We start from the raw sequence: 22,510 nt of genomic DNA, 5'->3' as shown, positions 1-22,510 counted from the left end.
CTCTAACAAACGAATCCAACCTAGTAGGAGGCTGGAGACCGCACAATCTAGCTGTTGGTCAGAAGCACGGGTAACAGCGTGAGGCTTGTGACTGGGCTCTGGAATAGTGCGGTGGGGAGCAGTGTTCTAGGACCGAACCCTTAACCTTGGAATCTGATGGTCTCTCTGAGTAGATGTCAGAATTTAGTTGAATTGTAGGACACTAAGCTGATCTCTGGTGCACTGATTGGATGTGTGGGGAAGCCTCCCACCTCCCCACATTGGAAGTTGCCCAGGAACCCAAAAGAGAGCCCTAGTGTCAATTTATAGCTGGATATGGGTGAAGGAACTGAGAAAAAAGATTCCAGTGCCTTGGACCTGTTTCTTTATTGGACGTAAGAAAACATGACAGCTGTGTTGCTCTTCCTTCCTCTTTAGCGCTAGGCACCAAACAAACGTGCTGGATTGCCAGCGTATTATCTATATGCGGATTCCAGCAGATGGGATTTGGGCTGTCGCGGACACAGCTGTCCAGCGTAGTTAGTTTGAGCTGAGTTTATCTGCCCTGTTCGAGGCCTTACAGTATTCAAAGGAGATAGGAATTAGTGATAACATAGTCGCTGTCTTAGGGGACGGGAGTAGGTTTGGCTTAACAGCTGCTTCTAAATGCTGGTTAGCAGAAAACACAATGATATTTTTTGTTTTTCAGTAACGTGTGGGTCCACGGAGATAAAAATGTTAATTTCAGCAGCTGTGTCAATTTTACGTAGAGAAAAGGTGTCAGGACACTGTACCGCCACCAAAAATAGCTTCTTAAAGGCACTGGATGCTTGGACTTAGAAAAGTTAAAAATAAAAACAAAAGCATGTTTACTTTTCAAATGATGTTAAAATATGCTGTGCTTTACACCAAGGCTTTTTCAGTGTGCTGATTTATCAGGGTAGTTTCCTGCATGACCCAGATGATAAACATCTCTGCCAAGTTTTTACAAATTCGTAGGGGTTTTTCACCTGCCTCTTTCCTTTCAGAAAGCTATTTACTGATATTGGAAGACCTGTTTCACGGCGTTTTATTATTCATATGCATTTTAATCCAGTTTTAAAGAGAATTTGTTTTTGGCAGCTATTCAATTCCAAGAGAGCAAAGTAAGTAAGGTGGGTGACTGAGTAGCTGCTTGGCAGCTGGGTTTCAGAACAGCTTCGTTCTTAATCTGGTTTCCTTCAATTACACGTTACTCTAATTTCCTTCTTACATTCAAACAGCAAAAATAAGGGTTTTCTAAATATTGTGAGAGTAAGGGGAAAGTTATAAAAATATAAAATAGGGTGAATTTGTGGCTATGGAATCACATTACACTATTGAAAACAGATGTTGCCTTTTTATTACACAAAGATGCAAAAATTGCATCACCGTGGTACATGTATTACTTTTTACTGAGATTAAAATCACTTTCTCTGAAATGTAGCAAATACAATGAAAGCTTGATATGACACAGGTCATTCCTAAGGTGCCTCTACTAGCATGAGGTCCTCCGTAGGTCTGAAAACACGGGTTACCAACAATATTGACAAGGTCTGTGCCTTGGTTCATCAGGTGAGCTGACATTGATTTCTAACTTTCATCCTTATCCATCCTGTAACATCCGTACTGAATTTTTTAATTTAACAGATTCTTGAAGCATTATATAAAGAATGTTGTATAGACACAAACTATTTTAACAGATTTTGGAAAATCAGAGTGTCTTTCAGAGAAGGTATGTATATCGAGAATCTTCTGGTACAAGTGACAAACTAAATTCTGAAGCAGAATAGGAATTGATGGCTCACATAACTGTCGAGTGCAGAGGTAGATCTGACTTCAGACATGCCGAGTTCCCAGCAGGGCTCTGGTTCGACCTTTTGACGCCTCTGTGTTGGCTTCCTACTCTCCACCTGGTGGCAGATAGAGTTGGCTACTGGTACCTGGTCCACATCATCTGTAGAGGCTTGAGATGTCAGAGAGCGAGCGTCTTTCTCCTACGGTTTGTCAAAAACCTCGAGGACGACTCTGATTTGTCCCAGTCTGGGTCTTGTGCTCTTCATGCTTAGAACAATCACTATGGGTGGACATGGCAGAGAGTGGGCGGGGACAATGAGGGCAGAGCGCAGATGGAAGTCTCTGGGCTTCCCTCCTCACCACTATTACATGGCCCTAGAAAAATCATGGGAAGAGGGAGGGCTGGTCCCACATGGAGAGAACGATGGGCAGTAAAGCCCTTCAGTGTCTTTATTTACACCTTTATATTTAAGCACTTTAATATTATCCAGTATTGGGGTGCCAGTCAGTTAAGCATCTGCCTTCAGCTCAGGTCATGATCTCCGGGTCCTGGGATTGAGTCAGCAGGGAGTCTGCTTCTCCTTCTGCCTGCTGCTCCCCCTGCTGTGGCTGGCTTGCTCTCTTGCTTTCTCCCCTCTCAAATAAATAAATCTTTATTTTATTTTATTTTATTTTTAAGATTTTATTTATTTATTAGAGAGAGAGACAGCCAGCAAGAGAGGGAACACAAGCAGGGGGAGAAGAAGAAGCAGGCTCCCAGCGGAGCAGGGAGCCCAATGCGGGGCTGGATCCCAGAACGCCAGGATCACACCCTGAGCCGAAGGTAGATGCTTAACGACTGAGCCACCAGGTGCCCCTCAAATAAATAAATCTTTAAAAAAAATAAATTGTAGGTTGTTAATTAGAGAACTCTGCAGTAGTGAACTCAGACTGTTGCACAGCTTGGTAGTTAATAGTAATAACAGCTAACATTTACTGAGCACTTGTGTTCTAGAAATTTTTCTAAGTGTTTTGTATGTGATATCTCATTTAAACTTCAACACAACTCGAACACGGTAGGTACTATTATTACTCCTATGTTACAAGTGGGGAAACTGAGGTGCCGAGAAATTAACTTATCCAAGGCCACACACAGCAGTGCATCCAAGATTCCAACTGAGGCACATCAGAGCCCGTGCTCTGGACAAGAGTGCCACCTCCTTTGTCTCCTGTTCGAGTTGCTCTTCGTGTGTTTTTGCGTCCGCTTTCTTCCTCTCACAAGCACGCTCTCTGCTCTCGCCCGCAAGGCTGTGCATGAGCGGGCCTCCACCGACGTCTTCAGCATCATCCCCCTTGTCCCTGCTTACTCACTCCTTGCTGTGCCTCAGATATGAACCCCAAGTTCATTCGGACTTCAGGAACTTCACAAATTTTATTCCTTCCCTCTGTGCGGACGGCTCTTTCCTCACAGTAGTGTCTAGCTTGATCTCTCTTTATTCAAGTCTCTGTCCAATGTTACTTCCTCCCTGGATCACTCTCTAAGCCCTGTCCTGTTTCGTTTTTCTATATACCATTTATTACTCTTGGAATGATCTACTTACTTGTTCTGGTTTTTATCAGTCTCCCTTTCCACTAGAATGCAAACTCCATGAGGGTGAGGATGTTGTCTGCTTTGTTTGTGACATGTCGCTGGTGTCACAGCAGTGCCAGGCACACGTAGCGCTCTGTATTTATGAAATGAATACATTTAGTTTCTCCCAAGAGGCTATGAAGTAGATAAGGTAGAAAATATATCCTTTTTATAGTTGAGATGGTCTCAGAAAGATGACATAAATACCTCAAAATATATTGGCTAATAAGTGGTTGGGACTGACTCGAGACTACTCTTAGGTCTGGACATTTTTCATGGTACCACCACGGTCTGCCTGATGTCATCTGTTTTTCTCCTCTTTGCCTTCAGAGTAGTTACAAAACATTTTTGAAATTATCATCTGCATCACTCATCACAGTAAGCAAACCACAGCTAAATTGACTATACTCTGAGAATTCGTAAGTTAGTTGCGCTAACTTTTGCTGTTTCTTGATATGACTGGTCTATGGCTGTAACCAAAATATTTATAAACCTGTGTTTTTTTCCTCCATCTCCCATTCTGCATGTGGTCAGACTATACAGCTAAACCCTAAATTTTGATTAATTTGAATTCATGTATTAACTCAATGTGGATTTAAATCCTGGCTCTTCTATTTACTTATAGAAGTCATTTAATCTTTCTGGGCCTCAGTTTCCTCATTTAGTAAATAATGGTAGCAATAGAGGCTGTTCCAATGATTAAATGAGATAAAGTGCCTGACACATGGTAACAGTTCAATAAGCAGTAATTACGAACTGTATTGCCATGTCCTATACACTCAGTGATGTGAGAATACAACAGTGAACAAGCCAGATTTGAGCCCCTTTCCCTTAGAACTCTCCGTCTAAAAGGGAGATAGTTAAATAATAACAGAGATTGTGACTGTTAAATACTGTAAGCAGGGGAGAGAGTATCAACGTTGGAAATATCCTTGACTTCTCTCCTCTCACATCCCACATCCAATCCATCAGCAAATCACATCACCTCTACCTTCACAAAACATCCAGAATTTGACCCCATCTCTCCACTTTTACTGCTGGCACTCTAGCCCAGGCCTCCATCGATCTCACCTGTATCACTGTAATGGCTTCCTACCTGGTGTCGCTGCATCCACCCCACAGCGATCGTCTTAAAACAAGACAGATCATGTTACTTGTTGTAGCAGAATAATGCCCCCTCTCCAAAAGATGTTCGTGTCCTAATCCCTGGAACCTATAAATACGCTACCAAAGGACTTTGCAGGTGTGATTAAGGACCTTGAGATGTGGAGACTATTCTGGATTATTCAGGTGGGCCCAACCTAAATCACATGAATCCTTAAAAGCGGCTGTGGTCAGAGGCAGATGTGACTGCAGAATGGTAGTGCACTGCTGGCTTTGAACATGAAGAGACTCTGCAGAAGCTAGAAAACGCAAGAACAGATTCTCCCCTGGAGCCCCCAGAAGACACAGAGCCCTGCCCAGCCCACACCTTGATCTTATCCAGGAGAGACCTGTGTCTAACTCCTGACCTCCGGAGCCGTGAGATGATCAATTCGTGTTGTTTTAAGCCACTACATTTGTGGTGATCTGTTCTAGCAGGAATAGAAAGCTCGCAGGTTACCCTTCTGCTCAGAGCCTTCCAGTGGCTCACACAGGGTAAAAGACACAGTGACCTGCAAGGCCCCGAGCCATCTGGCCCCCTACCTCCCTGACTCACTATCTTCTAATCTCACTCTGTTCCAGCCACACTGGCCTCCTTACTCTTCTTGAACCCTCCACGCGCTCTCTCCACTCAGGGCACTCGCACTGGGGGTTCTCTCTTTACGGACTAGTCCTCCCCCGGAAAGCCACATGGCTGTCTCTTCCTTTGATCTCTGCTGAGAGGTCACCTCCTCAGTGAGCCCTTCCCTACCCTCCCAGTATACAATAGGCACATACCCCTTGCCCAGTGCACGCCCTATCCACTCTACTCTGCTTTATTTTTCTCATTAACACTGTCACCACTTGACATACTATTTAGTCATGTATCATCTCCTCCCCTCACCCCCTTTTGGGAACTGTGAGCTCAGGAGGGCGAGGGCTTGGTCGCTTTTGCTACTGTTTCTCCTTGCACGGAGTAAATGCTCTGTAAGTATCAAATGAATTGCGTGGATGAATGAGGGGGAGAGCAGGGGCGCAGGGAAACAGAGTACTGTGGGAACACAGAGGGACATCTAAGGCAGGGTAAAGGAACGAGGAAGACCCAAAAGGAAGCTCAAATGCAGGAGGGGACTCACGTTAGACTTAGGGAACAGCACGTGGGAGGTCACAACGCTGGTCAGGAGGCGGGAGCACGCAAGGGTAGCGTGATGAGGCTTGGAAAGTATTTTAAGCAGTTGGATGCGCCGTTCTCTGCCCAGGGGAGCGAGGCCCAGTGGCCAAGAGTGCTGACTCCGGAATTGGACTGCTGCTCAGGTTCAAATCCTAGCTTGCCTCTGAATAGCTGTGGGTCTCTGTGGTCACTCATCAGCATCGTAAGATGGGTCTGATAATAACCCGGCCTTCTAGAGCTGTTGTGAGCAGCAAATGAGTGGAACGTGTAAGGGGTTTAGAAGAGGGCCTGGCATGTGGTAAGCCGAGTGGTAGCTCTTGTTATCACTGGCAACCAGGGGCCACTGAAGAGTTTCATGCAAAGGACTGACATGATGGAACTTACACTGTAACAGCTTCGCTGTAGCCATGTACGCAGAAATGGAGAGTGAGGAGCACGGAAGATAATTGTTTTCTGAAAAGGGCTTTATGTGAAATCTGAGACCTTTTGAACTAAGAGTGGTGATTACACCTATTTTCAAAAAATTTTACTACATAATTAAAAGTGAGACGGTTCAGTATGAGATAGCACAAGGAGTTTTTGCTTATGTGTATGGTACTTATCAAATTACAGGTTGTGACTCTTTAGTGGGTCATAGACCAATTTAGTGGGTCAAAAACAGCTTTAACAAAACAATAATAGAAAGGAAAACAGAACATAGCATTTGGAAAGGGTAACATTGTATCATGACATTCCTGTTTCAGTTACACATATGTGTATAGTAACCTTGTATGTGTGTATGTTACACTCACACTCACTGGTCACCAGGTGAAATATATTTCTGACCTTTGAGAAACACTGCTCCGGGGGCCTGTTTTAATCTTGTTCTGTAAGCTAGCTGTGACATCCTGGGGGAGTTCTTTCTGGAACCTTCATGGTTCTTATGGCTTTGTCAACTTACGACTCTCGATGCAGGAAATCCTCTCGGTTTGGGTGTGTGGCCAAATGTCTTGCTGTGACCTATAGTGAGATGGAAGGCAAAACCCAACCACTCCTTGAGGACAGTCCCAAGGAAGCAGTTGGCAAAGCATAAGCCATAGCAGAACAGCTGCGGGAGGCTGATTCCAGATCCCCAAGTACCTTGTGTTTCCAAGTTAGGGAGTGGGAGGAAGCACGGGGAGGTGTGAATTGCCTATCTCCATAGTGCCACCCACCTCTGCTGCCTCCCAGAGTCGCTTCCACAAGCTGCTGACAGCTCAGTGACAGCGCTGCTGCCCCCCCTTGGCCCCTGTCAGCTGCCAATTATGGAGTCGGCTGAGAACAGGGAAGGTTGGTATGCCCCTCGGAGCACTGGCGGTCCCCACATGCCAATGGTCGCCTCTGTGGGACTTTGCCAGAAGTTGCCGGCAGGTCGGCTGCTCCGCAGGTAGAGGGGAGGGTTGACCTAGCTAATGTACCCGATGCCAGTGGTGCTACATACCCTCTTGTCGGTGACAGCGTGGCACCGGCACTAGCCCGCCTATTAGTTTTGCTCTAACGAGTCTGCTAATTGTCTGAGAGGTAAGAAGGCTGGGAGTCAGGACTGTGAGGGGTTGGGTAGTGGTGGCTGGGACCGGGGGAGTTGGACAGTTTCTGCTCTTTGAACCTAACTATGCTATGACCCATCATGCAGAAATCACAGTACATTGAACAGCATTACACTTCGAGGCCCGGCTGGGGGTGGGGAGTGTTTAACCCCTTGTACTTCTGGACTCTGCCACTTCCTTAACAGGTTATTCCTTGTTCTGGCTTTTTTTTTTTTTTTTTTAAACTAAATTGAAACATCATCTTTCCCCTTGTCCTCTCAGAGCACACCAATCTGGTGTTTTGAATGTGTAGTTTGGGATTTATAGCATTTTGGCAAGCATTTGTTTTGGTGCAAAAGGCTATTAGTAATGCCAATATTACAACATTTTAGAAATGAATACCTCAACTATATTCCAATAAAAATAAAATGTAAGAATGAAAACTTCCCTCTGGTGAAACTAAACCTCTTCTTAAAAGATTTTTTTGAAGTCATAATTGTAACGTAGGTCTGTACCGTGCTGTAGGGCAGTATGTGCAAAGGAACTAACAAATAGGTAAAATTTGTCCTCTCCCTTCCCAGCCCCCCCCCCCTTTTTTTTTTTAACAAGAAGAAGCCACTTTGTCATTAGGAGAGATGGAGATGCCTGGGTCAGCTGGTTAAGCTACTGCCTTCGGCTCAGGTCGTGATCCAGGGTCCTGGGATCAAGCCCTGGGTTGGGCTCCCCACCCAGAGTTTGGGCTCCTGGGAGTCTGCTTCTCACTCTGCTCCTCCTTCTCCCCCTGCTCATACTCTCTCTCTCTCTCTCAAGTAAATAAAATCTTAAAAAAAAAAAAAAAAAAAAGGAGCGGTGCAGGAATGTATCTATAAACCACGTTTGGCAGGTAGTTTGGTGTGGGTAGATTCGTAGCTTTTCTATTAAGTTCTATTTGTACCGTTGATTAAAATTGAAGAAATGTTTTAAATTTCAACCACAGAAGTCATAGCTTGGCTTACCTATCAATACCAATTTTATCACATGAAAGAAGAAGACCAATTTTTTTCTGTTGCCTACTACTTCCCCTAGCACCTCCGCCTAGAATCTAGAGGCAATTCAAGGGAAAAGAAAGATATTCAGCAGAAAAGCAGTTAAGGGTTCATGCTGAAGGTTGTGGGTGGTTTGGCATTTAAAGAGAGAAACAGTGAAGTCCAAGACTTGAGTGCCCCCAACGTCAACAGCAGCAGGGGAGAGACCGACTCTTCACTGCTCATCCCTTTGTACCATGTGCAAATGTGCTTAAAGTCTTTAAATCATAAACAATAGCAACAAAAGTAAAGTCCCTGAGTATTTGAATTTAACCTTATTTCCATGTTTGAGAGTGCCAAATTTTCTTAAAAATAATAAAAGCAAAAACATAGGGGACGTGTTTTGATGCCCACCAAAAGGAAGGACCAGAATATCCTGTGATAAGACCACATCCTCACATATAAGCACTTTCAAAATGGCGACTCAGCGTTTGAGAGAGGTTTCAGTGGGAGTGCACGTTAGTTGGCTAACAGGTAATAGGAATAGAAATTAAGCTTGTGTAAATTCCTCTTGGAACTCTGGAAAATGTCTTTCTTAACATGCTGGTTTGAATTCTTTCTTTAGCTAACTAGAACAACATTAACAGTGTATTTCATTGTTAGCCTTGTCAAAAAAGAAAAAAGCCTAGGTTTTTGGCGTAACTTTTTACTCTTTCCCTATAAGGTGTTCATTTTTTTAAACTTTCATTTTAACTGCCTTATTAATGTTTTTTACTTCAAGAAATCTTCAGGATATAAATAATTAAAAGAAAGTAAGTAGAGAAAATTTGAAATGCTTCAGGATCCACTGTTCCTGAAATAATGGATCTGAAATTTTTTTTCTGATTATAATGGTAATATAAGGGGCTCCTGGCTGGCTCAGTTGGAAGAGCATGGGACTCTTGACCTCGGGGTTGTGAGTTTGAGCCCAACATTGCGTGTAGAGATTACTTCAAAATAAAATCTTTAAGGGACCCCTGCGTGGCCCAGTAGTTTGAGCCACTGACTCTTGGTTTTGGCTCAGGTCCTGATCTCAGGGCTTAAGATCAAGCCCCTCCACGACTCCGTGCTCACTGTGGAGTCTGCTTAGGGTTTCTCTCTCCCTCTCCCTCTGCCCTTCCCATCCCCCTCTAAAAAACAAATCAATAAATCTTTAAAAAAATTATAAAATATTTTTAAATATATATATAACTGTTCACAACAGAAGAAGATACTACATAAAGAAAAGAAGCAAAACATATATAGTCATTTTTAACACTGAATTTATTTCCTTCCCCCCCCCCTTAAGAAAAACTTACATGGTATTCTACTGTATGGCTATATTGTGATTTATTCAACCAATGTATGAGTAAAAAACTTAGGATATATCCTTTTTCCCTCTAGGAACACCACTGCGGCAAACACGCATATGAACTCGTGTCCTGTCTTTTTTAGATAAATTGAAATGATACCCCTATTTAGCATTTTGATACATACTGCCAAAATGTCCAGAAAAGTTCTATGCTCCTACTAACAGCTTGCGACAACCTCCGCCTGCACAGTCTCACCGATATTTATTTCAGTTTTTTCCCCTTGTACGTGTTTCCTGTTTCCTTTTTGAAAGTAGTTTACCTTCTCATGAGCCAGAGCTCTCAGAACTTGTAGCATGGCAGCCATGCTTCTTTTGAAGAAGAGGCATTTCCTCTTCTGTTGTGTGTGGCAGAGGGAAGGCTGTGGGCCTGGGATCTGCCTGCCTCGTCCTGCAGTAAGGAAAGCCCCGATCTCATGAATGCACATAAGTGCTAGTCATTTATTTAATATTAAATAGTAATTGAGCTCCAACTATCTGCCAGGCCCTGTGCCACAGGAGAGGAATATACTGGTGAGCAAAACAGTCTCTGCTCTCAGGAAGGAATATTCCTAGTGGACCATTTCCTAAGGCATTCTTTTCTATCTTTACCATCTGAGAGGGGAGGAAAAGGATATCTTTTTAACTTGTGCGTGTTTGATTTCTGAATTCAATAATTTTTTTGCCCATTTGTATTTCTTTCACTTTTTAAGACGACCATCCTTGGTCTTTTCTTTTTTTTTCTTTCTGATTTGTCGGGATTAATTACATTCTCCTTTGCCATGGTGGCAGATAGCTGTGTCCCTTTTTGTCCTTGCCAAGTGGACCCTGACTTAGTTCAGGTGCTAGATGCCCATGGTAAGTGCAACTGGACTCGGTGTCCGGGCTTTTAGGAGAAACAGGAAACAGTGTGCCGAGCCCTGGCTCGGGCACTGAGTCCCCACGTGATCTCTTAAGTGCGTAGATCGCTCACTCACTGGCTTCCACTTCCTTACCTGTAAAATAAAGGGGCTGGACAGGACAATGTTTTTAGCTTCCTTCTAGCGCAGATAGTCTATAATGCTATGGATTTAAGAGTACATTTGCTAACTCAACAATATGTATTGAATGTGAATGCAAGGAACTATGCTAGACAGTGAATATACACAGAATAAGATAAAGGATCCATGGGCTGGTAAGGGGACATAGATATGTAAACAAAGAGTAATCTAGTAGGATAGAATTTTCAGTGCATAGCACTGAGACAATGAGCTATCTATCTATCATCTGTCTATCTATCTATCATCTGTCTATCTATCTATCTATTTTAAGGTAGTATCTTGCACTATTCACAAATATTGAGTCCACATGTTACTAAAGATTTACATGAGAGGAACAAAATTTTTGAAGATCATATAAAAGAATGTCTTCATAATCTCAGGGTATGGAAGAATTCCTTCAAACACAAGAAGCACAAATCATAAAAAGTTTTGGCTACACTGAAAATAATTACTTCTTTTTATTAAAAGTCACCACATAAAAAATAGAGCATCCACAACTGAGAGAAAATAGTTGCAACACTAACTGACAAAAGATATAAAGATGTTCTGCAAGTAAAGAAAAAATAACTCTCATAAAAACTGGGCAAAAGACATGAATAAACATTTCACGGAAGTGGCAACATGACTGACCAATAAGCATGTAAAAAGATGTTCGACCTCATTAATAATCAGAGAAACATGTATATGTAAATTAGAAACTCAATGAGATGATTTTTATACTATCAGATTGGCAAGAATTAAAACATCTGACAGCACCAAGTATTAGAGAGGGTAAGGAGGAATGGGAGCTCATGCAGGGTGGAGGTAGGACAAAGTGGTTTAAGACTTGGCGATAAGCTATGTCCATCTTATAAAGTTGAGGGTCTATATACCCCATGGCTCAGCAATTCCACTCCTAGGTGTACCCTAACCTGGAGATACTCTTGTATGTGGACATGTATCTATGTGTGTGCGTCCCCGGTGTCCCTTCTTCTTGCTATGTAAGGACACCAGTCATATTGGATCAGGGCCCCAAACTTAGGGACAAGAATGCTCACAGCGGCACTGTTTCTGAGAACAATTGTAAACAACTTGAATTCACAGGAGAATGGACAAAGTATATTCATTTGGCAGTGAAAATGAATGATTTAGAATGATCTGGGACTATAGACATCACTATGGGTAAATTTCATAAACATGATTTTCAGCTTAAAAAAGTACAGGAGAATATATGTAAAGTGAAAAACTTATACAAAAGTAAATCTGTTGTTTAGGGCTACAAATAAAAGTGGAACAAAAAGGGAATGACAAATGCAAAGTTCAAGATAATTTCTGAGTGGGACGTAAGGAGAGGCAATCAGGGAGGAACTCATCGAGGCGCCCAACAGTGTTGGTAATGTTCTATTTCATAAGCTGGGCGGTGGGTACAAGGCATGTATTGTCTTATTCTTTATACTATATGTTTAGACGTAGCACACGTACATCTCTATTTGGGAGTGATGAGGAGGGGCTAAGTTATTTCCTGCAGGAAGGAAGCAGCATGAAGTAGCAGACGCAGGGGCCCCGGAACCTGGAACAGCACAGTACCCCCGGGGAACCATAAAGAGTTTGTCATTACTTGAGCATGAAGTGTGAGAAGAGGATTGGAGGTAAACTCCTTCAACACACATTCGTCGTGCATCTACTAAGAGCCGGGCACTGTGCCATTTACTAGGACACATAAATCACAGGGCCAGTTCCTGCCTGTGAGCTCACCGTCTATGGAAGGACAGCGTGGTAAGCGTTATGATGGTGAGTATACACGGGGTGTATGGGGAGTACAAAGAAGAGGCCCAAATCCAGAAGGAAGGCTTCCTGAAGAATCTGACACCTGAAGTGGATTTGGAAGGACGAGTATGAGTAGAAATAATCCTGCTGAAGGCCTGATGAAGGCTGGTCTGAATGCAGGGAATGCTGTGTGTTGGTAAGCAAGAGACATTGAAGGTCCGAACCAAAGCCGCAGCGCTGAGGTTTGGGAGGTGGGCCCAGCGTGGCGGTTACGAAAGAGGAAGGCTTCCGGGAGAGCCCTCAGAGGCGGACCACAGCCAAATCAAAATGTTAGGAAGCAACTGCTTAGAAACATTGGTGTTTTGGGATCCCTGGGGATGGTAGTTGGACAGAGAATGAGTCTTCCTACTAATTAAAAAAGGCAGGAAGGTGGGAAGGGGGCGGAAGGTGGGAAGAGCAGGAGCGAGCTCACTGAATACAGACCCAGCCGGGAGAGGCTGAGAAGTTGTCATCTGGGCCCCTCTAACCTAAATCTACCTTTTACCTCAAACCCGTGGCTTGTTAGATGTAAAAAATGTTCTATTCTACGTGTTGAAAACATTCTATATCTCAATTCAATCTACTATATTTAGTGAGCTCCTACTGCATCGCCAGTCTCTGCGCCAGATCCTGGAGTTGCAGAATGAACATCAGCATTTACTGAGTTTCAGTGAGGGGTGTGCATCAGAATCGCCCGTGCGCCGGATGCCCTGCCCCCCCCCCCCCGCCCCGTAAGGCCCATGAATCTATATTAAAACAAACACAGAAAAACTCAATAGGGGATTCTGTTAAATAGCCAGGAGGAAGAACTACTGAGGAGTCAGGCATTGTTAGGCCCTGTTATGTGTATCTTATATAATCCTCAAATCACCCTAACACACAAGTATCATTCTCTGAGCTCGTAATTTGTGGGAGAAATACATACATGAGCACAAGTAATCGTGGGGATTTGAATAAGGAAAAGATCACCGTGGGAGAGAAACACATCCATTTATTCCACCTTTATCAGACACTAAGTGCCAGCCACTGGGCTAGGTTCTAGAACTACAAAGACAAAAATAAAGTCACTACCCAGAAGCTCCAGGTCTGAAGAGAAGTGGGTATAAAAATCTCAAATTATAATACTGAACTCTATTCTAATAGTTATTTACAACAGGGGACAAAAGGGCCAGAGACAAAGGAGAAGTCAGGTCACTGTGAGAGGGGGCAGCACCTGAAATTCCAGTTAAGCCAAGTTTTAAATAATAAATAGGAGCTCCGCGGGCACACAGACGGAGGAGGCCCATTTGGGCAGAAGAAACATCATGCACCAGGCGGGGCTGAGCAAGCAGCACGCAGAAGCCGCTGAGAGAATTCCTTTGTGGATGGGTGAACCCATCTGCAGTAGATAGACTGGCAGCAAAGCAGATAGGGAAGGTTGGCAGGTGCTGGATACTAAAGGAACCTTACATTTCAAATTAAGAAATTTGGAATTTATCCTACACATCTGTGGTTTTCAAATTAGATATTTCTCAGTGGAGCTGTAACACCCCTTGGAGTCTACCCGTGAGTCATCTGGGGTGGGGAGGGGAGCAGGGCGGGCAGGGCTCTGCGTCTCCCATCCATTTCAACCATACCAGCTTCATTATTATCCATTAATGGCGAGCATGGGTGAAAGACTTTTTCTTTTAAACAAAGTGTTCCATGATTAAGGAAAGTTTAAAAACCATAGCGTTAGGCAATGATAAAACAGTGAAGAATTATAAGCACGAGTTTCCAAGGTGAAAAGGGTTGCAAACAGTGTCAAGTGCTAAAGTGATATCAGGAAAAACTGAAGTACTGGAAAGTACTGGAAAGTGTCCTTTGATTTGTCAAATGGAAAGTGGCCTAATTGCAAACAGTTGGTGGGGGAGGTAGGGAGTAGAAAAGAGAATGCAGTGCACAGTGGAATGAATAGGAGGAGAAAATGGGGAGTGCTCTTAAATGTGCTCTGGAGAGTCTTAGAAAGCAATGGAGGGAGATTTGGCCATAGCCAAAGGGGAATTTGTCCAATTCACATGTCTCCCTTCTTTGTTAACTGATCCCCTTCCACATGGTCATAGGGGTGGGCTTCTGGAAGCCATGTATGTACATACTGCCCCCCTGCTGTAGTTGATTGGCCCTAGCTGAGGTACGTAGGCTGACACTTCCCCATGAAATTTATAACTTGGGCCAAGAGAGAAAACCCTTTCTCCCCAGTTGGTTGGTTAATCTTGAGAGTGGGACCTAGAGAATCAGATGAAATGAGCTATAGATGAGCAGAAGAGCAAAGTATGTGTGAAAAGGATGGAAGGGAAGGAGCATCCACGCTTTACAGGTCCTAGTTTCAAATCCTTCTCAAGGTCCATGGAGAGCCTATCATCTTGGCTTAGGGTAAAACTGTCCTATCTTATCATGAACTCTTTATTTTCGCCTTACTCAAATAGTGTCTCTTATACACACTTACATGCACACACATGCAGATCCTTTCTGATACAGAGGGTGTATGCTTTTCTTTCTTTCTCTTTTCTTCAAAGAGGAAAGAAAGGTCACTTGAGAGAAAGGTTGAGGATGCAGAGAAAGACGATAATTGATAGAGCCATTCCCAGACGAGAATGTAAGGTATGAAGTCTGGAGCACAAGGAAGAGGTGCACTTTCCTTTGAGATAAATGGGTTAGAAGTAAAAGATGGGAATGTGGGTGAGTATGTGGGTCAGGGCTAGGAAGAGTGTTCCCACCGCATGATTTCTGTTTTCTTTGTGAAGAGTCAAAATTATCTACAATTTATGGGAGGGGTGGGCCACAGCTTGGATAGCAAGTTTAGGAATAGCCATTGTGCCAGTAGGCCAGGGATCTGGCCACAGATAAATAATACAAAGACAGTTGAAAACCCTAAGTATGTAGTGCCGGGGTCTTGCATCACTGAATGCAGTGAAGTAGTCTCAGTGCTAAAAGCCTTCACCTCTTGCCTACCCAGCCCCCTTTCAAATACAGATCAGATCACAGCACATCACACTCCCTGGCTTAAATTTTTTCCAGTGGCTCCCACGGCTTTAAGATAGAAATTGTCTCTAGTATTGCTCAGCAACTAGGAGGGGGAAACATGAAGGAAATGCTTGGATTGATCTAGTGCTGGGCATGTGACACGGTCATGGAAGGACCCGGGAAGAGGTTTGGGGGCATTGCAAATGAAGTTGTTGAGGTGGTAGAGGAAGGCAAGACAGGTGGATACCAGCAGCCTTGGAAAAGAATCCTGGGGTGGGGTTGGGGGTGTGAAGTGAATGTATCCGAGTGAGATAGCAGGAGACATTCGAGGCTGAGCTTGTGTACGGAATGCTCTGGGTGAGGCAAGGTTTAAGGTGGGAATATTTAAGGACTGTCCGAAGTGACATATTTTGAGACAAAGAGAGAAACTTTCTTCTATGGACAGCCCACGCTCTACCAGTCATTCTCTAACTCGAACCCTGGGGTCACCCTAGGAGTTTAGTCTTTTTTTCCTCCCTCTCACATTCAGCTGATCATCAGATCCTTTGATTTTGTTGCCTAAACATCTTTGATGGCAGTGACCTTGGCTGAAAACCTCTCAACTGCTACGTGTTTGGTCTCAGTCCTGACAGCCCCACCCCCTTGACGCACTGCCCTTTAAAATTCAAACTGTTTTGCGTTGCTCCAGGCTTAAATTCTTCCAATGGCTTCCCATTGCCTTAAAATATGAATTCCTTAGGGGGCAAAATCCTTTGTACCTGGTCACTGTTCACCTGTGCTTTAGTCACACAGTTCCCTGTGAGTAAAGGTCCTCGGAAAACTCACCTTTCCTCGGATCCTATTTTTCAAGATGCCGTACGTCTGCAAGATATAAGAACCCTTACTTCCTCCTCCAGGAGAAATGACTGTCAGAGTATGAGTAGCCCTCCAAGCTCTAGAGGGGAAACACTGTTTATCTCACCTGTGAACCTCAGCCTGCCGTGGTGTCTGGCCAGCACACTTGCTTAATGGATATTATTAAATGAAGAAAGAATGAGTGAATGTTGAAATCACCTTAGCTGGTGGCGGGAGTTGGGGTGGAGGACTGTGAGTCAGAGGCCAAACATGAGAGTTTACTAGCTGTGTTTTATGGGACCGGGTCATTAGTACTCTTTTTTAGGGAAATTGCCTTGTCCACTAGGCGCCTGTCCTGTAGCCTCCATCCTAACCCCCGTTCCTGTAGGAATGAATAAATTGGGTAATCTGACCCTCCTATTTGCTGGCTGGGAACCCATGTGACCGGTCATGAAAAGATGAGCTGGGTTAATCTGTTTTCTCCTGGGATCTGGGAATTAGGAAACAGATTAAAGTGATAAGCTCCAGGAGCATAGGTTGAAAGGATACATCAAGAATTGTCAAAAATTATATAGCGGTTGCAGAGTGGCCCTGAAATTTATTTTTGTGACCTCCACAATGTTTTCTAATATTCTGAAAGTGTTGCCAACATTTGAAAATTGGGGCGGTTTCACATTGAAATCTGGCTATTTGGTTTCTCTTATAGAATCTGAAGGTCTGATGTGGCAAAAACATCCTGGAGCTGAGCGGTACACAGGTGCTTCCCCCTTCACCTTGGCCACCGGCCCCCTATGCTGCTTACACCTGGCCAGCTTCCTTTCCTTACACCATCTGCTTGGGCCCCCGTAGCCATCTGACAACCAGCCTGTTGAAGGAACCAGTAGCAAGGAGGGATTATATGCAAGCCAGGCTCCCAGGGGAATAGAACCCACACAGAGCAGAAAGGACACCTGGTGAGAGTTGGGCAGTAGGTGAGAAAGATTGAGGATACAGCCACCAGGAGAGGGAAACCTGTTCCCACAGGTGTCTGGATTCTTTGGCTTCCCATTTCCAGTAGCTGCCCACAGTTACCCTCATCATAACTCCAGGCTCTTGACACAATTTGCAATGCAATGAACCAGGCTAAGGTAGGGAGTGAGTGGGAAATTGGTAGAGAACAGCAACGAAGACAGTAAGATCGCGGTGTAGCTAGATGACATTAGCCCCCCAAAATAAATTCTTGTATGAAGGTGGAATGTAAATTGTTAGTTGTCAAGAGTTAGATTCTTGCTGACTATGTATCCTGGCCAAGGAGAAGCAGGGAAAGGGGTGGTGAACAACTCCTATTCAAGAGGATGTACCATTAAAAGTATCCTCAGAGAGGGGCGCCTGGGTGGCTCTGTTCGTTGAGCACCTGACTCTTGATTTCGGCTCAGGTCATGATCTCAGGGTTGTGAGATCGGGCCCCAGGATAGGCTTAGCGCTCAGCTTGGCGTCTGGTTGGGGTCTTGCTCCCTCTCTCTTTTGCCCCTCCCCCCACACGTGGGTGTGCACATGTGGGCGTGCTCTCTCTCAATAAATGAATAAAATCTTTAAAAAAATAGTAAGTATCCTCAGAGGAAATCAGAAGCATTCTGGGAGGGAAGGGCTATGGGTATATGGGGTTCCAGAGGCTTTGGAGGAAGGGACTGGGAAGTCTGGGGAAAAGATGTTTGTGAGATTTAAGGTTTGATCATTTATATCCCTTACTAACTAACTTTCACTGTGTGTTGAAAAGAGAGGTCTGTATTTCAGCAGACCGAGAAGGCTTCCTGAAAGAAGTGGCATTTGAGCTGCATCTTTAAAGCGAAATGGATGAAAAGGAAATGTTTCACAGGCGGATAGAGCCACACCTATAAAGCCAAATTCTAAGGGGGAGAGCGGGCAGTTTGCAGTTAAGAGTCTGGTGACATGGGCCTGTGTTTAGCTTGAGTCACCCAGCAAGTTACTTCTATACCTTGGGGACTTCGTTTTCATTACTCTAAGTTAAGAATAATAATATTATATTTCTTCTAAGACTCACTATTCCCACCCTAACCCATTTCTAATATTTCTTGATTTAGGACATACCCTACAATTGACAACCTCAAATGCCTGCTTTACCACAGGGCAGAAAAAAAAATTTGATAGTGTTAGCACTAACTGGATGTACATAAATTTAGCTGTCCACAGAAAGAAAATGTTCATTATTGACAATTAGCTTAGTTGAGTTATTTTCATTGATGGTGCCATGCAGCTGAATTTTAATTTTGAATCCCAAAGTGTCAAGTTAGGCCTCTTCCAAAAGGTTACATTGTGTTGAAGCACTGAAACAATAAGTTATTGTATATACAGATTAGTTGTCATGCATCAGGAATACAATTAAATGTAGAAATGGCCAACTCTCTTACTAAATTTGACGCAGAAGTTATAAATCTATAAGAGGTTAGTTTGACCAACTGAAGTGTCTCTTAATTATAGAGAACAAACGTGGGGGGGATGGGTGAAGTAGGTGATGGGGATTAAGGAGGGCACTTGTCCTGATGAGCACAGGGTGATGTATGGAAGTGTTGAATCACTGTATTGTACACCCGAAACCGATATAAGACCTGTATGTTAACTAGAATTAAAATAAAAACTTAAAAAAATAAAAAAAGAAACCAAGTTTATAACCAAAGAAGAAACATATATAATGCTTGTATATTCTTTCAAATGTCTCAAAATTATACTGTTAATTTCTAAAAGGCGCTAAAGAGATCAAGACACAACCGCTGGTTATGTAAAACATCCTACCATCATGTTACACTTAGCCAGATGGCCAAAATGGTTATATAAGACTTTAGGCAGTGGAAGTGAGAAGGCTTACATTTAAACTTTGATTATAGCACTGAAGAATAAAGTGGTACAATTATGATAATAGCAGCATTTACTGAATGGTTACTATGTAGCACCGTGTTGTGTCTTTACAGTTCTTATTTCAGCTTCAGGGCACAACAGTTCTTATTTCAGCTTCAGGGCAACTCTATCAGATCGGTGGTGTTACCTTCATTTTACAGTAAGAAAAGATAGGAGGTAAATCCAGAAAGTTTGCCTTCAGGCTCTCATTCAGAGCCACTATACTGTTACCACATTTTTGTTGTATTTTATGGATATTCTTATGTTTTTTAGGTTGGGTTACATTTTAATATAATGGATCCATTGGTGCTTTTTCTCCTCCTCCTCCTTCTTCTTCCTCTTCTTCTTCTTCTTCTTCTTTTTTTTTTTTTTTTTTACAATCAATGGCATATTAGAATCAGAAGTATGGTAAATACCTGCCTTGTTGGATCAGGTGATGCATATCTTGCAGGGCTCCTAGAACAACTGTGATCAGTGGCCTGGTGTTGCAAATGAGGAAGTGAGCCTGATTTTCAGAACCCTATCGTCTTTGAACCGGTGAAAGCTAGCGAGAGAAAAGTACCAGTGAGGAGGAATGTCTTTTGCGGGTTTGAAAGCTTTTCCTCCTCACCTGTCTGAATCCTGATCTTTTCATGCTCGCCACAAATACCAGCTCCTTCAGGAAGTAGTCTCCTAGTTATAGGAGAAGATATACGTGGGAGAGATTTCCAAGTTATTAAGAGATGAAGTCAATAAGTGAAAGGCGGATTTTATCATTAAAGCTACCCTCACGCCTCTCCCGACCTCAGTTTCTCTAAACGGAAAGGAAGCGGTGGCTTAGCCCATCTCTTCCTTTCACAATTTCTACTCCCAACCTCTTCAGATTGCTGCCAGAGCTGTAGGAGCCCTCAGACCTGCAGGCGGCGGCTCCTCCGCGTTGGCAGCTCAGCAGGGCGGGGCTGAGAAGCCGGAGAAGAGGCGGGGATTCCGAGGGAAGCGCGGCGCGCAGCCACGTGACTTCCTTCCCAAGGAGCCTCAGCTGCTGGCCTCCCAGCAACCGGCGCGTCCCGCCTAACGACTCCGGCGCATCCCGGTTGGCCCTCGGGGACGCTTGTGGCAAGGAGGCACCCACGGTCGCGCTGTTCATTGGCTCGAGCCACCGTCGCTCAGGTGCGTTGCCGGAGCGCCCGCAGGCGGTGCTGCCGGAAGCCCCTCCCATTGGCCGCCGGGTTCGTGGCTGGCTGGCGGAGGCTGTCACTCCCGGGCGGTTTCCCTGTGGCCGGCGCTCGGCTGGGGGCGGGAGGAAGAGGGGCCGGCCTGGGGCCTGACGAGCCGCCGCTGCCGCCACCGTCTTCGCGGCTGCTATGACCAGCGGGCGAGTCGCCCTCCGCAGCTCCGCGCAGAGCTAGTCGCGGCCGTGCGCCCGCCGTAGCTGTCTGGGTCCCCAGCGCAGCCGCTCCCGCGGCTCTCTCGGCTCTTCCAGCGCCGCCTTCGAGGCGAGGCGGAGGCAGGATGAAGATGACGGTGGATTTCGAAGAGTGTCTGAAGGACTCGCCCCGCTTCAGGTAACCGGCGAGGCCGCCGGGCGCCGGGCTGCGGTCACCCCGGAGCTGCCTCCCCCGGGGGTGGGGGCGTGAAAGCCGGCCCGCTGAGCGCGCCGAGGGCCCCGCAGTCCGCGTCTTCCGCCGAGGCCAGCAGCCGTTGTCGCAGCTCCGGACCCGGCGAGGGCACTGCAGCCCCGACCGACCCTTGCCGAGGGCTGAGGCTTAGCCGGGAGGGGGACGTCGCCTCCTCCTGTCGCTTCCTCGCCCTCTGCCCCGGGAGGAGCTCCCCGGAGGCCGGGAGCGCCTGTCCGCTTCGAGGAACCAGGGTGCAGCCGGGTTCCTGGAGAGTCGTGCCCTTTGCGGGCGCGCGCTCTCGTCCCCTTCCTCTTGCTGCTCCTTTCCCCTTCCTTCCGCTCCTTCGTTTCCACTCCCACCCCACCCTCTCTTGCAGGGCACCTTCTTGCAGTTCACTTAGTTCCTCTTTGCGCTTTTCCGCTCCCCTTACCCCGGGGAGGAAGGAGTGGGGCGACCTGGGACTGCTGTTGCCTGCGTGTCCCCTGCCAGGGGGGCGTTCAGAGAGGCGCTGGCGGTTGCTTTGCCCCCGGAGTTGGGGTGGGACTGCTGTGACCAACCGCATTCTAGAGACACTGGTCGGAGACTCTGCTTTTCTTTGCACTTGGGCTCTCCCCGCTGTCGAGAGGCAGTGGAGGGGTGAGGACTAGGAGAAACAGTGCATTTCTGTTTTGAGAACGGAAGTAGGAGGGCCTTGAAGATTGCATGTATGTTCCTCTTCCAGCAGCGTCGGCCCGGGAGGGCCCCGGATCACAGTCGGATGCTCCCAGTGGATCTGTCACATAAACTGACGTGGTGGCACTCGGATCCCTCCCATGTGGGAGGCGGCAGTCCTGAGGGTGTCCAGAGTACTTGCTCTTTACGTTTCGGGCATCTTGGGAAACTCCTGAATTGTTTTTGGAGAATAGTTCTGATAGGTTGTATTTTACGGTGCATGTATAGGGCTGTCCTTAGGCCTTAAAAAAAAAACAAAACAAAAAACAAAAACGCCTTAAGACTTGTGTTAGATAATGACATTTCTTGAAAGCTTTCCCTGAGCATTGCTGTGTATTTGCCTGCTGATCTCCAGGCCAAGCCCGAGTTGTAAATTCTTGCATCCTTCTCCTGGGAACTAACTGTTTTCATTCTTATCACTGATTTCCCATTCTCTTTTCACTGAAAAGCAAAGCATTGTAAAACTGAGGAACTTCTACTTCTAAGAGAAAATTTAAGAACTTTTTTTTGAGGAAGGTGTTAATTTTATTTGCAGCTTAAGGCTGTTGCTTGTAAAAAGCTGCATCTGGTTTGATTGCTACTGTTGGTATTAGTTTTTGAAAGTTTTATGTTCCTTGTGAATTAAAAGGACCCAGAGGGGACACACATGGATTGCCTAGGACAGCTTTGCAGGGCAGAGTCCAGACTGTGTGGCAGATGAAGTAATTTTTAAAGTGCATCTCAGAAAATTCTGCTTTTTGTGAATATTTATATGACTTGGCTGTTGTTTTTTTTTTCCAATGAAGTAACAGCACTTTCCGTCTAGAGAATGTGGCTTTATACTCAATTTGTTTCATGTTTTAAGTTTGATTTTTTTAAAAACAAGTTGAGAGAAATGATATGGAAATACTTGGTCACTGGTGGTGTTCACGAACCATGTGATGTCTTTGTTTTTGAAATAAAGGAATCATTGAATATAAAATAAGAGGGAAAGATACTGATTAGGTTGTATGGAATATTATAGTGAACTTTGTTAAACTTGTATAATATGTATTCTGTTTTAATTCAATATTAGAGAT

The 22,510-nt window shown here is 44.9% G+C and overlaps 1 protein-coding gene across 3 annotated transcripts in view; it reads left to right on the top strand.

Annotated features, from left to right (window-relative positions):
* Positions 1 to 20,360: 20,360 nt before the first annotated feature.
* The window catches only part of ACAP2 (ArfGAP with coiled-coil, ankyrin repeat and PH domains 2), a 140,472-nt gene continuing 138,322 nt past the window's right edge, over positions 20,361 to 22,510 (top strand). For 2 of the 3 annotated variants that reach the window (XM_045812732.2, XM_045812733.2), the window contains exon 1: positions 20,363 to 20,687. In XM_045812732.2, coding sequence (XP_045668688.1) covers positions 20,635 to 20,687 — 53 coding nt within the window. In that variant the 5' untranslated portion in view covers positions 20,363 to 20,634. Of the gene's footprint in view, positions 20,688 to 22,510 lie in introns of all 3 variants that reach the window. The other variant, XM_087861523.1, reaches the window with a different exon arrangement.

This window comes from Ursus americanus, chromosome 4, assembly GCF_024610735.1.
Source record: "Ursus americanus isolate L20-20 chromosome 4, mUrsAme1.1.p, whole genome shotgun sequence".
Classification (NCBI taxonomy): Eukaryota; Metazoa; Chordata; class Mammalia; order Carnivora; family Ursidae; genus Ursus; species Ursus americanus.
This window is presented reverse-complemented; position numbering and strand designations above follow the sequence as displayed.